We start from the raw sequence: 15,926 nt of genomic DNA, 5'->3' as shown, positions 1-15,926 counted from the left end.
GGTGCTGTGACATCCCGAGGGGTGGCAGGGCGTGCTTACTGCTGCGATGGAGATGGCCGTAATTCCAGTTAAATACGGGCATTGGGGAAGCTGTCGGATTCGGGTGGGTATTCATTGTCTGCGGAGTTGGACCTTTGTGAGCTGCCACCTAACAGTTTTCAAACTGGATTAAAAAAAGCATTAAGGGTCCAGGTCGTGATGATTAATGTACACGGGTAGCTGCTGTTTGCGGAGATATTGATGTTAGTAGTTCTTGCGGTGGAGGATCTCCACCTTTTTCCCTTTCTCCTTCAAGTCTTTAAGGGCAGCCAGCCCCACTGCTCTAGAAGCATCATGCTGCAAACTGGCAGATGCAGAGGTGGTTGCATCAGCTGTCTGGAACATTTAGCATAAGCCTTTCCAACCACCAGTGACACTCCTCACAAATCAAAACAGACCCATATGAGGCTTCCATGTGTGAACTTTTTTTAGAGGTTATTACCGTGGTGTGGGTTTGGTTGTGAATTTTCAAATTTTTTTTGCTATTGAACTGTCTTGCCTCTTTGGCAACGACAGGAAAGAATTCCCTTCCCTTTATCTGCACACTTGATAGGCTCTTCTTTTTATTGTGTTTGTATTAGTGTATTGTGAAATGTATTTTAGACTACTTGGCTGAAAAATAAATTCCATTTGACAGTCATGAGACATTTTACAAGGCAGCAATGAGGAGGCTTTGAAATGTGCTTTCATATATACAGAAATTGATAGAAATGTGGCGAAGGTCTTTGGGCGATTTGAAATGACTAATCTGTGAAATGTGTAATCGACATCAGGCTAAAGATGGACAGACTATAGCCATTTAAAGATTTAGCTGCACAGTAATCACTGCAGTAACTGTTTACATATATATTGGATATATATATGTATATACATATATTTAATGCATTATTTTAAAGAAAGGTGGGATGCCTAAAGGACAGCCTTTTTCATCACATAGCTGTAAGAATATATGTATATTCTCAAATGAAACAAATGTCTTTATTCAGAAACTTTTACCCTCATGGTTTTGTGTGGCAATTGTAAGTTACAAACCTAGTACATAACATGGAATATATATAAAGCATTGTCACTTGTCTGTTTTGACCTGTAAATAATTGAAGAGGGAGAGAAACTCTGATAGCTTATAGTAGTTACTAAAGAATGATCCTAGAAATCCATGATCCTATGAGAAAACATGATGGACCGTCTTTTGAAAATGTTTCCTGTACAGATAATTTAATATTGATTTGTATTACAGTCAATGGCATCTTCAAACTGCCTTGCAGTCTTTGCTATAAAATTATACAGCCTGAAATTACATTGCTCTGTTTCAGCAGAGAGAACACAGAGCCATTTGACCTACACACATGAAATGAAATATCTGAGATCCAGTGAAAGTTTCCTGTTTTCAGAGATCTTGATTTTATAAAAGAAATGAAAGAAAAATGGGCGTCTTCTTGGTATAGATACAGGGACCAGTGACTGTAGGTTTGGTACTCAAGTATGCAGAATCCAGTAACATAAGCAATCTTCCCACTATGGATCCCCTCTGGACATGTAGAAATATTCATTTAATTCGTAGTTTTTATCTGTTCTGTTCTTTGGGCCCTAAAACAGCTCACTGTCCACTCTATGTCCACTCTTTCAGTAATTCTGGAGAAATCTTTGGGTTTTGTTAAAAGCAAATGATAACAGAAGTGAATCGCCTTTGCTGAATGAGCAATGGTAACAGTACATGATTATACTGGGGGAGGTAGGAAAATCTCCTAAACCAGAAGTTCTGCTTCTCATCCTTTCCTTATTTAAATAAAGATGGAAAATCTGCTGACTAATAATCTGCAAATCAATAACTAGGAGGTGACAGGAATTTCTTGAAGATGGATTTTTCTGCGGAGCACTCAAAAATACTCATTAGATAAATTGCATACATTCCTAATGGCTCTTTGGGTTAAAATGTTGATGTGGTCAACTATTTAAATTGATATTAATATGTTACAGATTTTAAAAAACAGATTTTTTATTTGACTGTTATGATCTTCACAGTCTTATTCATGAAGTATTCAAGCTGGTTCAGTGATATATTCTGGGAGAAAATATAAACATTTGCTGTGATTCAGCACCTCCCTTCCTCTAGTCTTAGGGAACTCAGCATCAAAAGAGATTAGTGAAACCATGGACTTAAATGAAAAGAACAAAATTACCGTTGGAAGAAGACTTAAAATAAAATATCATTATGGCAATGAAAACATTTTGAAATGGCTTTAAGTTGAAGCTTGTAAAACCTTCATTTTTAGGACAATTTTTACTCTGGAATTATATGCTTGATATATTTGGTAAATTTTGTGTCTTCTAATGAGTGTATGTTTTAGGACAGTTCCTGTATTGCAGCATTGTATGGCTTGTCAGAAAGCATCAAAAATATTTTCCAAGTTCAATGGATGTTTCTAATGGTTTAGGTGCTTTTTTAAACCATATTTCTGTAACACTGCTTTTTGAATTTCAACTCAGTTGTCTCTAATTTTCGTACTTGAAGCTTTACTTATAATTGAGAGATTTTGTATTTCAACATTTTGGAGAATTATTTCATTAATATTACATGTGTTCTACTAGTGCTTAAAGGCCTGTCTGCGCAGGAGTAAAATCTGGCTGTGCCAGGCAGAGTATTTTAATATTTAACAAAACAGAGTACACATAAACAAATACAAATGTGTAGAGGCATGTTTAGGCCACAGTCTGTTTGCTTTGGTCAAGTAAGAAATAAAAGTGAGTCTATGTTTTGTTTTCCCATATCAAATGGAATTCAGGGTCACAGTGCACACAACAGTTTACAACTAAATTGTGATAACTACCTGTATTACTGGTATTCCCTTGGAGAGTAATGTGGCAATATGAGTATTCCACTAGTAGGCTTCTGTATCAGAAAGGAAAGCTCTTTGTGTAAGAGAGGGTTCATGGAAGATGGCAACATTTCCTATAGATAGCATGGCTTATCTAAGGTGTAAGCATTTAGTAGTCATAGGTAATACCTGTGTGATACTTGAATTCTAGTTACTTTATATGGTATTAGGTAGCAGAACCTAGAACTAATGAAGTCTTGTGAATCTTGCTAAATTATATTCGAGTGGGCTTTGAACTTTATCATTTGGTAGCTGCAAAACTGCTGCTTTGGCAGCTCTGAGAAGAACCAGTATTTCTAGAGGTTGTGTGGGTTTGTAGGCAGGACTGTAGATTGATATTAACTGTAGTGAGCAGGCAGATTCTGCTATGACAAAACCTTGTTCTCAGGTTGATGAGAGCAAACTTTAAAATCAGAACACTTAATTTTTATCCAAGCCTGTTGATGGCAGAGTAAGAAGGAAATCAGTTAACGGTATTAAACCAAGTAGACATGAAATTGTCTTATCAGCAGACAAAGGATAAGCTGCAGTTTGGTGTCAGTATATTAAATTAATAGACCGATGTAGAACCTTCAGCTTCTAAAGCAGCAGAAGAAGAACCTGCTAATTGTTTGCTGCTAATGTGTACCTCAGCACTGCACTCTTCCCCAAGCACTGATCTGTTGCCTTTTAAAAAGTTTCAAGAGCTTATGAGCTGATTTTCATCAGTATCAGTGATTACTAATTCTGATCACGTTAGTTAGGTTTATTCCATATGCACTAAGACTGTAAAAGCTGTACATAGTACAAGACAAGTTTACAGTAAAGCAGAGTATGCCTGTTTGTAAGGTTTGACAGAAGCAATTTTCACATTTTATATTCTGGGAAGTTGTATGCATTGTCCCTAGTTGTGAGCTCTGTGGTTCTTGGCTGAGCTTAGAAATTCACTGAAATAAAAGTAAAGCACAGGTTAGTTGCAGGCAAGCTTTTTGTCTCCACACAGTTACCTGATCCCATTGTCCTCCTCAGCTTCTTGAATGTGTTCTCTCCCATTCCAGACAGGCTGGAGGTTTATTCTGCAACTATGTACAGAATTCCTTCCAAAAATGTACTATACAGTGGAAGGGAAAGAATTGTAAAAATCTACCAATTTTAAGAAAAAACTTGAGCGTTTTGATGGTAAGATAATCTCTCTGACTATAGAATTATTTCAGTGGATGTAAAATAGAGAGAAATGAAGAGTATTACCTAGAAAGAACATTTTCTGTTCTTCCAAACATCCCAGTCCAAAACTGAGAACATCTGTTTACATCCATACATCAGACCAGTAACTTTTTGTCACTGATCACAATGATTGTTCTATGTAATTCTTCCAGCCAGCTTTTTTTGTGAGGGGCATCTCTATCCTTGTCCCAGTTATAGCTCCTTTGAACTTCTGAAGTTTGGTTCAGGTAGCCTTTGATGAAATACGCCCTTCCTTAAGTATTTCTAGAAACACTTGCTGGAATAATGCTTATATATGCAAAAGCCTCTCTAGAAATGGGTTGAGCAAAGTTCAAGCAAAGTTCTACAAGAGTTCATATCACGTATTTTTGTGTACATCATTGTAACTCTCTAAACTCTCTAAACTGTCTGCTAATGGAACATGAACTGTAGAAACACTTCACACCACCATCATCTCGAAGACTGGCATCATTGAAGTCAACATGAGTCTTGCCTTTCATTTCAAATAAGCAAAATTTAATAGAATCTTGATTTACTGTTGGGTTATGCTGAGCATGCTTAATTTGGAGGTGGTTTGCAATGCCCTGATGGTCATAATCTTTACTTCAGAGGAGCAAAACTTAGGGAGTCCAACTTAGAGGTTCTGTGATCGGGGCTGGAATTGAGGAAAAGCAGCAATGGCATCCATAAGGTGTGTTAATTTTGTATTTTTCTCCTAGGGACTCTGTTAAAAAGAGTTTTTAAAAAGCCACAACTTTCCTCCCTGAATCCAGCCTCCTTACAGAGAGGGATGGTGTGTATCTATATATCTATATATCTATAGACTGAATTTGCAAATGACAAAAATATTTTCTCCACTGAATCAATGGTGGAGATTACAGGTTCTTATTAACTTTGTAGTTTCCAGAAGTTTGAGACTAAACTCATACCTAGAGTACCCCATGCTTGGGGCTTAATTTGATACTGTGTGATTTGCGTCATTTAACCAATGTCAACAAAATCTTGGTCCCTCTTTGTGATTCTGTAGTAACTTTACTGCAGACATATGAGCAGATCCTGAGTCTGATGGTCTTATGGGACTGACTTTAACAGAAAAGTGATAAACCTATATATGACTTGAAATAGTCTTGAGGCATTTACTCAGGGCTGTTTTCCTTTTGTATTTTGATTGTTAACCCCCTCCAGGCACCGGGTTTGTGAATGTGAAGTTTATAACCAGTAGGTAGGCAATAGCTGTAAGAAGCCAGAATTGCACAATGTCTGATTTGTGGTGGTGTATTTTCTAGCTTTACTCTCAGCACAGGATCCCAAGGCAGTCATGAAAGGTGTGCAATAAGTTTGTGTGGGGAGAAGCTAATTTTCTTTGTATAAAACAGTTCTTTAAAGTATGTTTTTTTCAAAACTCAGCTGGTATTCTTCATAATGATAATAGGGTTTTTTTCTCCTTACTTTTGAACCAGAATTGAGCATGCTATATACTTCTAAGTACTTTGCTTCTTGTTAGACCATAAGTCTCTAGGTCTCAGTCTCAAGGATGAAATTTCCTTAGTAAATTTCTGAGCTTCCACTCAGTGTTGAAAGAACAAAGAAGAGGTAGGCAAAATTATTCATGTTTTCCAATGAAGAATAATACAATGGAGTAGAACATTGTTTTCTAAATCTATTTTTCTATAAAACAAGGCCTTTAAGAAATATATATTTTTAGTATTTACATCAAAAAACACCTTGGACACAATTTTTCATCTACTTTGAAGTCCAAACAGCAAAGTTTGAGCTATCAATGTTGATAGTAGATGCATCACTCAGAAAGGTAATTGATGCTACTAACACAGTGCTCCTTATGAAAGAAATGTGACTGTGATAGTAGTAAAGACGTTTGAACAAAGGTGTAGTAATAAATGGGAAAGTATATTGTGGTACAGTTACATATTTCAGTTTCAATCTTCCACAATCAAGAGCAATTAACAATGGTTTTAAAAAATAAGTTGTGTTTCATTAAATTATGCTTTTGGTTTGAGAAATAGTCCACTGAAGATGTATGCTCAGATTTAGCTAAAATTACATACTTGTTTTTTGTTCAATTGTGTAGACCTTGTGGCCTGTGCAAAATAGTGTTCACAACTATTTCTGCTGGAAAAACTCCTACTTTGCTAAAAAAGTGAAAAATGTTGGAAAAGCCTGTTGATAAAAATCTGTTCTATTTGAGTTTAACTAATTTCATTCAAAACAGACACAAAACAGATTCAAGTCATATCTACTGTGGTTAAATAGATGATAATAATTTTCTAAATTGAGGAAGTCAGAGCTTGGACATGGGGAGGTATAACCAGATACAGTGCTCACTTGTTCCATGGTAGCTTTTGGAGCACCATGTTCTTGTTCACAGTCTGAGATTGTAAGAGCACATTTAGTCTCAGTTGCTCTGACTTGATGAAAACATTTCAAAATATATTTAAGCTAAGGTTTTGAAATCTCATGTAAGGCCTGTGAGAAATGCTTCAGAATCATTCCAGGTAGATAAACAGCTTACTGATACAAAATGGGACAAAATGTCTTGTGCATTGAGAGGGAAGTATTGAGGTTTTCTAGAGAGGTGGAGTGAACAGGCTTCACTTTGTGGGATTTACAACAGGTTAAGAAGTGAATTCCTGTGCTTGTCTCTTGGCAACACACACTGACACAATTTCCACAGCAGTTTATAGGCTGTGGTAGTATCTGTGACCTCTTCTATCCCTCAGGCCATAGCTACATAATCACTTTAATTTTACATAACTATGCACAGCAGCCAAAAAGGGCAATTTTGTCTTCCCCCATTGATCCCAGCAACTCATTCTTCCCCCTGTGCTGGCCCTAGCATTTGTATGATTGGTCAGTGAGCTGAATCAAGAAACCAGTCTGGCTGAAAACTAAGCCCAAACCCCCGAGCTGCAGTACCTTTTTACAGTGGAGCAACTAATGAGATACTTAAGAACTTTGAGATTTGCATGGCTGTGGGTGAAGTTGTCTCCAAAAGAAGTCCACCCCTATGGGTCTCACTTTTGTCTCACGCAGTGGGGCTGTGGAGCTTTTCTGGATAAAAGGTTTTCTGGGGCCTTGACCAGCAGGGCTGCTGATTACACATAAATTTGCTAATTACACATAAATGCAGATAACCGTTAACACTTTTTTCTATGACTTTATCTTCTTTTTTGTTGTTTTAAATTGCGCTAGATGTTGGTGCACTAAGTGTTAAAAAACCTTTTGAGTCTGTCTTTCATTCTTAGGACCAATGATTGTGGAGGTAAGTGTGAAATACTTTGCTGAGAGGGCTTAAGTTAGGTATAGGCCTGGGAGGAAAGAAAGAATCAAATGTAAATTAAACTTCCAGAGGCCTTGTAGCATAGTGTTACATCTAACTTTCCATTTTCAGCACAGTGCAACATTGATATTTTATTTCATTCTGGGGAAAGAGGGGAGAAGGCTGGCACTTCAAATTAGCAGCAGCTGCAGAATTAAGACAAGGGTGTTAGTGACTCATTTGGAAAAGTACTAGCTAAAACATTCTGTCTCCTAGAAAAAACATTAAAGGGTTTATGATACAAACTTTGAATTTTGTGTATAGTGTCAGCAACCCTCTGGTTTCCTCTGGATAGCTTTCCTGGTTAGTGCCCATTTGCTTTTGACTATTGCTCATGAAAGTGAGGAGAATACACGGGGACATTTTGGAGGGGCAAACATGGCTCCTATCAGGGTCAAAGATTCCAGAGTGCCTCTTACTTCTTTTGACTCAGTCAGCTGGCCAAAAGCTCACATTATTATTGTCCCAGGTCGCTGGAAAAAGGGCTATATGTAGTAGTTTCTGTGATGCATTTGAATAAATGACAGAGTAGTCAAACTCCAGTTTCCCTGAACACAGGAAACTTGGATCATAGGAGCAGTTTCTTTGTTCACAGTCCCAAATTTCTTTCCCCAGTTCACTATTCTCACTGCTCAGGCCTTTTCCTGGACTGTATTCACAGTGTTAATATTTAGGCTGTTCTCTACTCTTTCCACATCTGTATTTGGGTGAGGTTTTTTTCCTTTCTCTGATGAATATGAGTATTTCCCTGTTTTATGCCCAGGTCCTACAAATGACTTCATTTAGAAGAGCAGGCTATTTTAAGAAGAGAAGGCTAAGGAGAGATCTAATTGCTGTCTAAATGTATCAAATAAGATGCACTGAAAAAGTGGAGACAGACACTTCTTGGAGATGCATGGGGATAGGGTCACAGGATACCAGGAGCTCTCTAAATCAGCCTTCTGCTCAAATCAGAACAGGTTGCTTAGAGCATTATTTGGTCTGTTCTAGAAGGTCTCCAAGGATGGAGATGCAGAGCCTCTCAGCACAACCTGTTTCAATGCTAGCTCTTCTTGTAGTGATTTTTCCCCTTATTTCCAGTCTGAACCTCTCTTTTTTCAACTTAGGCTCATTGACTTATAAGAACCTGGGCCCTTCTCCTTGATAACCTCCTCATAAATTTCCATTCTATAAAAGGAAAGCTGCTATTAACTCCCACCAAAGCCTCCATTTCTCCAGCCTGAACAAACCCAGTTCCTTCAGCTTTTCACAGAAATGTGATCCAGCCCCCAACTGTCCTGACAGTCCTGCACTGAACTCGCTCTGGCTTACCAGTGCTGTTTTCTGGGGGCTCAGAACTGCACATGGGATCCTGGATGGAGCCTTTCCAACGGGGGTAGTCACCTCCCTTTCTGAATGCAGCCCAGCAGGAACAGCAGAGCATGCTGCTGGCTTGTGCTTGGCTGGCTGTGTGCCACAGCCTCCAGGTCTGTTCCAGCAGAGCTGCTCCTCAGCCAGTCACTTCTCAGCTGACATAATTTCAAGGGACTCTTCCTTTACAGGTGCAGAACTTTGCACTTCTCTAAGGTAAAAATGTTGAACACACCAGTCCCAGTGTGGTGACCGCTAGTGCTCACTTGGTCCAGGCATGACATTCACTGCCCTCCCCTTGTCTACAGATCCGATAGTTTTATCCTAGAGGGGAATAGGCAATAGGGTGCAACACAGTGGATACAAGTTAGGACATGAGAAAATTGTAATTAGATATGAAGAAAATTTTTTTCACCATAAGTGTGACCTGAAGGTACTGAGAGAGGTTCTGGAATCTCTGGGAGATGGTAGAAAACTCAACTGGACAAGGTCCTGAGCAACCTGCTCTTGGAGGGAAGTTGGACTGTATGACCTCCAGGTGTCCTTCCCAAACTAGTGTGTGATTCTGTAAGGCTGGCCCTGGTAGCCATCCATCAGCATAAGAGGCTCTAAAGAAACTGTTACTGTTCCTTCCACGCTCCATCCTTGTAAGCTGTGCTATGGAATTTGGAAAGGAAAGGTATAGAGGGAAATCCCTTTTTCTGTTTAACAGAACATGCATTATACAAATATGCAAATGACATTTCAATAATCATAAATCATGCAAATTCCCTTATCCCATTTTAGCAAATATCTTGTTTAAGCTGCTTAAAATTTGAGGTTTTAGGTTTGTCTATTTATTTTTCTCCTGGCAGAAGATTATAGTGCTACAAAATTATACTGTAAATTGTGACAGACTTGTATACATTCTTATACCAAACCACTTTTTTAGGCTGACATTTCTTGTTCCTGCATCAAATCTGAATGTGTTGATAAGTTTTTGTCTGGAGCATGGATTAAAAATTAAATAAAACAATAATTAACCCCCAAATCTTGTCTCTTTCCAAGCAGACATTTTACAGAGATACAGCAGAATACTGAGGAAGGCAGTATTTTTTTCTAGTAGAAAATATTGGAAGAATTGGCATGTTCCTATTGCTTTTCACTAACTGTTCTGCTATATTTCACATGACTTTTCTTCCAAATTACAGTAAGTTCATCAGCTGCAGGAGCTATGGATACGTGAAAGGCTTCCAAAGCCACCCACCCAACTTCTTTAGCTCACTCTGCTTTTATTAGCACTTCTTTCCAGTGTCTTTTATATACTCTCCCCCAGATTTTCTAGGGATTTTCAATGGCAGGTATAATAATAGGAACTCACATGTTCCCAGATCCTGGAGTTAATCTTAAATATGCTGCTTTTACTAGATCTTAAAAAAAATAAAATCACAGCTATGGTTGTCAACCAGACTGGTGATGAGAAAAACATGTAAAACCCACCAAATGTCAGTTCATTTTTACTCTGCTAACTGAACTGATCATAGTTGTCCATTAATTCTGAAAATAAGGTTTCTTGTTAGGTGCCAGAATATAAATTTAGGGACCCAACACTGGATTAAGTTGGCCCTAAGATGACTTTCATTGCCAGAAAGTCAAAGATAGCAGCATTATCACTGCAAGTCATTATAACTTGTTACCAATGAAGTTACCAGTTGAATACTTCTTTATTTTTTTCTTCATCCTGGAGTGTTTACCTTGAAGGTGACTGGGCTATCCAAATTAAAAAAAAAAAGTGTGGATTTTTCCAAAAATATAGAATTAGGAAAAAAAAAAGAAGATATATTTGTGTATTGGAGTTGTCTTTGGTTTCAGGAATTTTAGATGCTATTCTTGGAATTTTATTTAGTTGAGGCCTGGGATCAGGGAGAAGTGTTACCAAGCACGCAATACTTTCATGCTGAGTAGCTGTGCTACTTTCTGGGAGAAAGAGCAAAATACCACAGTAAAAATGAAAGAGAATGACAAAAGTTTACTTTGCCATGTTGCCCCCAGAAGAGGCAGAAAAGCAATTACACATATTTTATATTGTTGCCCCTTCTTTTAAAATTGAAAGTGGTATTCTAGGTCAGATGAATAATTGAATAATGATTAAATGAATAATAGATACCTTTTTTATTCATATGAAGTATAATGGGTCATTTTCCATGCTTACTTACACTCTAGTCAGCTCTGTCAAGCTTAGTTTAAATGGCTGCTCTTTTAGTGATATTTATATGAAGTTTAGAAATGTGTATATGCCAAATAGCAGAACTCCTGGCATTTCTGTGGCACACCTTTTGAAAGTAGGAGTTTATCTGAGTGCTGTCTTCCAAAATGTATTCTGTCTTCTCATTGATAGAAACTGTGCTGCTGTTGTCATCCAGGGAGGATGCTGCACATCCCAGTGCTCTGGTGGTGGTTGTATACAGGCATTTTTAAAATGTGTTGGATATATAGACTAGCTTAGATTTACCTACCAGTTGTTAAAAAAATATTCATAGTTGGTTCAGTTTCCTTGATTGACTAGTTGCTGTTATTCTTTGATCTTTGAAAGTGTGGTGCCTCCTCTGCAGGATAGCCTGTGCTTCAAGTAATTTAGATATCGGGACACTAGTGAAGTATGGATGTGCCTGTGTTATTTATAAAATACTCTGGGTTTTTGTCTGTGTAATGAAGGCATTCGTGTGTAAAATGGGCGCTAGTTTGTGATTTTTTTTCATAAATTAGGACCTCAGTCCTTCTCTTGACACTGATGCTGAGCTCCATGTGTTCTTTAATTTAAATGTCCCTAAAATCTAGTCTTTGCAGAAAAATCATGCGCCAGAATATTCCTTTTATGTCAAGAAATAATAAACATAATCTTAAGTTGAATATTTATTTTATTGCAGTGCTCCCCCCCCCCCCCCCCCCCTCTTCTTTTTGAAAGCAGAGTGCAGGAGCCTCTGGATGCCTTGGAGACAGAGGAAAGAAGGCTCACCAGTATCAAGGGTTGTGTACAAATTCGAGCAGCTCTGGCTTGCCTAATTATTGGAGGATGTTGGGAGACTGAGCTGGGATTTCTGGGAGTAGAAAGCTGAGAGCTATGTCTGGGAGTGACAAATGTTTCACAGTTTTAGTGAGAATCTTTTGATAATTTATACTTATAGGAATAACATCTGGAAAAGAGGAAAGGAAATCATGTCTCAGAATGCCACTGAGAGATATAACAGCAGAGAAGTAGTCTGGGTTCTGTAGTTTTATTTAGTGTTGGCTTCATAGAAGTGACCTTTAGAACTACGCACTGTTAGTCCTTGCTGCCACATTGAGGCCCAGAGTACCTGGTCTGGAGAGTGGTGGTTCCATGGGTCTGTTCCAGTTTGATTTCTCTGCCCGCAGCACTGAGCTTGTCTCTGGAGGTGCTTAAATAGGCACTGAAAAGCTGGCTCTAGGACCTGTCTCTTGAGCCTTGTGTTGTCATTTGAGATGGGAAAAGAGGAAAACGTAACTGGAAAGTATGAAGCCAAATGGAGGGAAAATGTAAGGAAAATTAATTTTGAAAGAGGAAAATTGCTGCAGGGAACAGATAAGGGAAAAGAATAAGTGAAAAGAGCAGAGAAGGGCAGAAGCCAAATTCGGTGGAGAGGCTGTGGCATGTTTGCCAGAGGATGGCACAAGAAGGCACCTCCAGCTGCCAGGCCATCCATGGGGAGTTCCATCTCCAACAAAAGGAGATTGAAGGCAGTATTCTGCAAGAACTCAGTTTGGGGACTGCTAAAGTTCAGCAAGAATAAAAGGTTACTTTTACAAAAACAAAGGAGATTTTGGAGGGAACAGACAGACAAGACCTCTGGGTAAGGCCTTGTTTTATACAGATTGTGAGAGGACAAAAGGTGCTCCTGGGGCAAATGTGTCAGTTACCTTTGCCCCTTATCTGCTGCAGTGCTGTTGTGATACTGGATATAAAATTACAGAGGTAAACTTCTCAGAACTGAACAGTTTGGTGTTTCTTTTTACTTCTTATATTTTATACATTTGTTTTCTTATTACACTGAAACTAGAGTAAATGCAAGAACACTCTCTCAAGTGATGTGGTGGTGTTGCAATTCTTTTTGATATTTTATATGTTCATAAATTCTCTTATCCTGATAGGCATGGCATGAATCTGAATCCAAGAAAATATATAGTATAGCAAAGACTAAATGGAGTTAGTATCCACTAAGCAGATATCACTGCTCCTAGCAGAATGGCTAAACAAAAAAGAAACCCCAAAGGCTCTCATCTCAGTATAAAAGATCAGAAGAGTATGCATGGGGAATAGAGCTCAGTTGAAATTATGCAATTGATCAGTCAGAGTGAAACTTAGAATTTATAGTAACATATTCTTTTGTCTTTAGCCTTCATGAATAGAGAGACATACTTTCTGATATTACAGTTTTCATTGCTCATTTGTGCTGTTTGTACAGGGTATTATGTGTCCAAACACTCTGCTCTGGTCATGTGTCAGTCAGCTCAAGGCTAAGGTCCATCACTGCAGCTGAGGAGATCCCATGTTTGGACTAGAAATAAGATTTAGCCTGCTTTGGTGAGCAGAGAGGTGAGTTTTGTGTTTAAATTAAGATCACTTGGAGGAAAAAGCAGGACCAAGGGCAGGTTAGAAGTGCTCAAGACATCACTGCAGAACAGCATTTGTAGTTTCTGTAACTGAAATAGAATGATTCCTGTATTTTAATTCATTTTATGTGAAGTGGCCAGAATTAATGTGTATTATGGCCTTTGGTGGTGGTGGAGATCATGATACTCCAAAGGAGTGGCACACAGAGTTTTTGTTTTATTGTCACAGTCTACCCCTATGGAACAACACAGCCCACAGAAGGGCCTTGGTTTTATGGAGGAGTTGCAAATAAGGCAGAGTGATTTTGCACTTTGAGTATGCTGTCCTTAAGCTATAACTACATCTAAACAAGAGAAGATTCTTTTTATTTTGTTCAGGTTTAATGTCTCTGTTCTGTAGCTTTTGCTTTTCTTTCTTTTGGATGTTTTTTTTTTTTTGTTTTGGTTTTTGTTTTTTTAATCACAGGTTATATTGGTAATGTCAACACTCAAAAATGATAAAATCTCAGAGTTTTGCAGCATATAGTTTCATCCTGCATCTGTCTTGTGTGACATCATCCCCTGAGAATGATATTTGGCATCTAGTTCCTTGATTCTGACAGCAGGGATCCTTGAGCGGTGACTGCTGTGCCTGCACTGGGCACAGCATTAGCACAGCAAGCACTGGTGGAAGGCCAGGTATGAGGATTTGTTAGGTATTCTGGAAAACTTATCCCCAAATAGTTTCAAGGGGACAGAGTTTTCTTCTTGAAAAAAATAGTGCCATTGTCCAAAACAACTTAATCTACTTTCAAAGCTAGCTAAACAAGAAAAGGAATTCTTCTTCTGCAAGGTGATTGCCTTGTCACAGTGTTACTTGTAGATGTTGTTAAATTTAAATCTGTTAATGGATGCACGAGGTTTCTGTGCCTGCTTCTTTCCAGGACGAAGCCTTAAAGGTTTGATGATACTGAAGTAAACACGCTGGAGTGTTAGAGAGTAAAAACTGTCAACGGTGCAGAATATTGATGCTAACAAGATTTAGAGCTTGTCTGCACTTAAAAATATAGTAGAATTTATAAGGAAATATTTTTCTGGAATTATTGAGCATATTAAATTTCTATATAGATGTTCATGTACCTACACATCCCTATCCAGGGTTATTTCAGAGTAGTTCTGGTAATTTTCCAAATGTAGACAAGACTTAATTAAGCTGACTCAGTGTGCTAAACTTGTGTCACCTAAAACTCTCTTAACTATATTGTCCTCTAATTAATGATTTTAATAGTTTTAATTATATTACTAAATCCAGCAATAGCAGAAGTAAATAAATGCACAATGAATATTTATTCGCTTCACTAAGTGAGCATTTTGCCTGCCTGCAGTATTTGGGACTGGGCTGCAGAGCACTTGGCAGAACACAGATTTCTCTGCATTCTTTTTGATGTCTCTTTTCTTGAGAATTATAAGTAGTGAAATTACACAGGTATCTTGGATTTAAATTTAAATGAAAAGGCTTCTAGGTTATGTAGCAGTGCAAAACACAATTAATTACATGAGTATATCATAACTATATTAACACATTTAATTAAATACCAGGAGTTTTAGAAGTGAAAAGTTATATAGAGGAATGAATATGAAGTTGCTTAGTTTTATAAAAGCCACATTTACTATGATGCATATATAGATGTATATTTAATTTAATTACAGTAAGTGTTGGCATGGGAGACCAACTCTGTTCAGTTGTAGCTTTCCAATGAAAATTGGAGGGGAATGGAGTTAAATAAGTAATGCCAAGTAGAATTTGATGCTAAATACAGAAAAAACTCAGTTGCAGTGTGCAGCATGTTCTACTTTTGTGACTCTTACAGACTTCAAAGAGAATTGTACATTTGCATCCCAGGGTAGAAATTGGCCGTGTGCTTGGAAGCATGAAATCTCTCAAGGTAATACTTCATAACTATGGAATGTATCCCATGACTGATATGTAGCTAAGAACTGAGAATCAAGTTACACATTAGGAATACTTGAAATTAAATATTTTTCTAGTTAAAGAGAGCATTATGCTGGGTAAACAATCTATGTTTTCTTTTTCCAGAGATGCATCAGAGCATAAATATACAGAGTATTTAAATATGTTTGTATTTCCTGGTCTTTATTGGATTTTATTAATAATTCTTTAAGAAAAAATATTTTTTCCTTGAGTTAATTTATTAGAGTTTTATGTTTGACTCTTGAGGTATCTACTTTTAATTTCTTTTTACATTATTTTCTTTTTTCATTCCAATTAAGTTTGGAATTTCTGATTTTAGGCAATTAATTTCCAAACATATCAACTTGTTTCAGCGAGGAAGGAGCAAATATCCCTAAAATCTTATTAGCATCTGCATGGAAGCATTCACTAAGGCACTGTCAGTGGTCTTTTATGAAAAAAAAAAGTTACTGAGAACAAAAAATAAATTGGTGAACTTTGTTGCATCTAAGATGTACAATAATTTACTGGCTTTTCATTCTCACAGTGACCCAGACCCTTG

General features: G+C 37.6%; 1 protein-coding gene across 2 annotated transcripts in view; it reads left to right on the top strand.

Moving 5' to 3' along the window:
* Positions 1-31: 31 nt before the first annotated feature.
* The window catches only part of RBMS1 (RNA binding motif single stranded interacting protein 1), a 139,925-nt gene continuing 124,030 nt past the window's right edge, over positions 32-15,926 (top strand). For both annotated transcript variants that reach the window (XM_005415811.2, XM_031058172.1), the window contains exon 1: positions 32-103. In XM_005415811.2, coding sequence (XP_005415868.2) covers positions 47-103 — 57 coding nt within the window. In that variant the 5' untranslated portion in view covers positions 32-46. The remainder of the gene's footprint in view (positions 104-15,926) is intronic.

Source organism: Geospiza fortis, unplaced genomic scaffold (assembly GCF_000277835.1).
Source record: "Geospiza fortis unplaced genomic scaffold, GeoFor_1.0 scaffold112, whole genome shotgun sequence".
NCBI classification, from domain to species: domain Eukaryota; kingdom Metazoa; phylum Chordata; class Aves; order Passeriformes; family Thraupidae; genus Geospiza; species Geospiza fortis.
The sequence above is the reverse complement of the archived record's forward strand: the minus strand, read 5'-3'. Positions and strand labels throughout refer to the sequence as shown.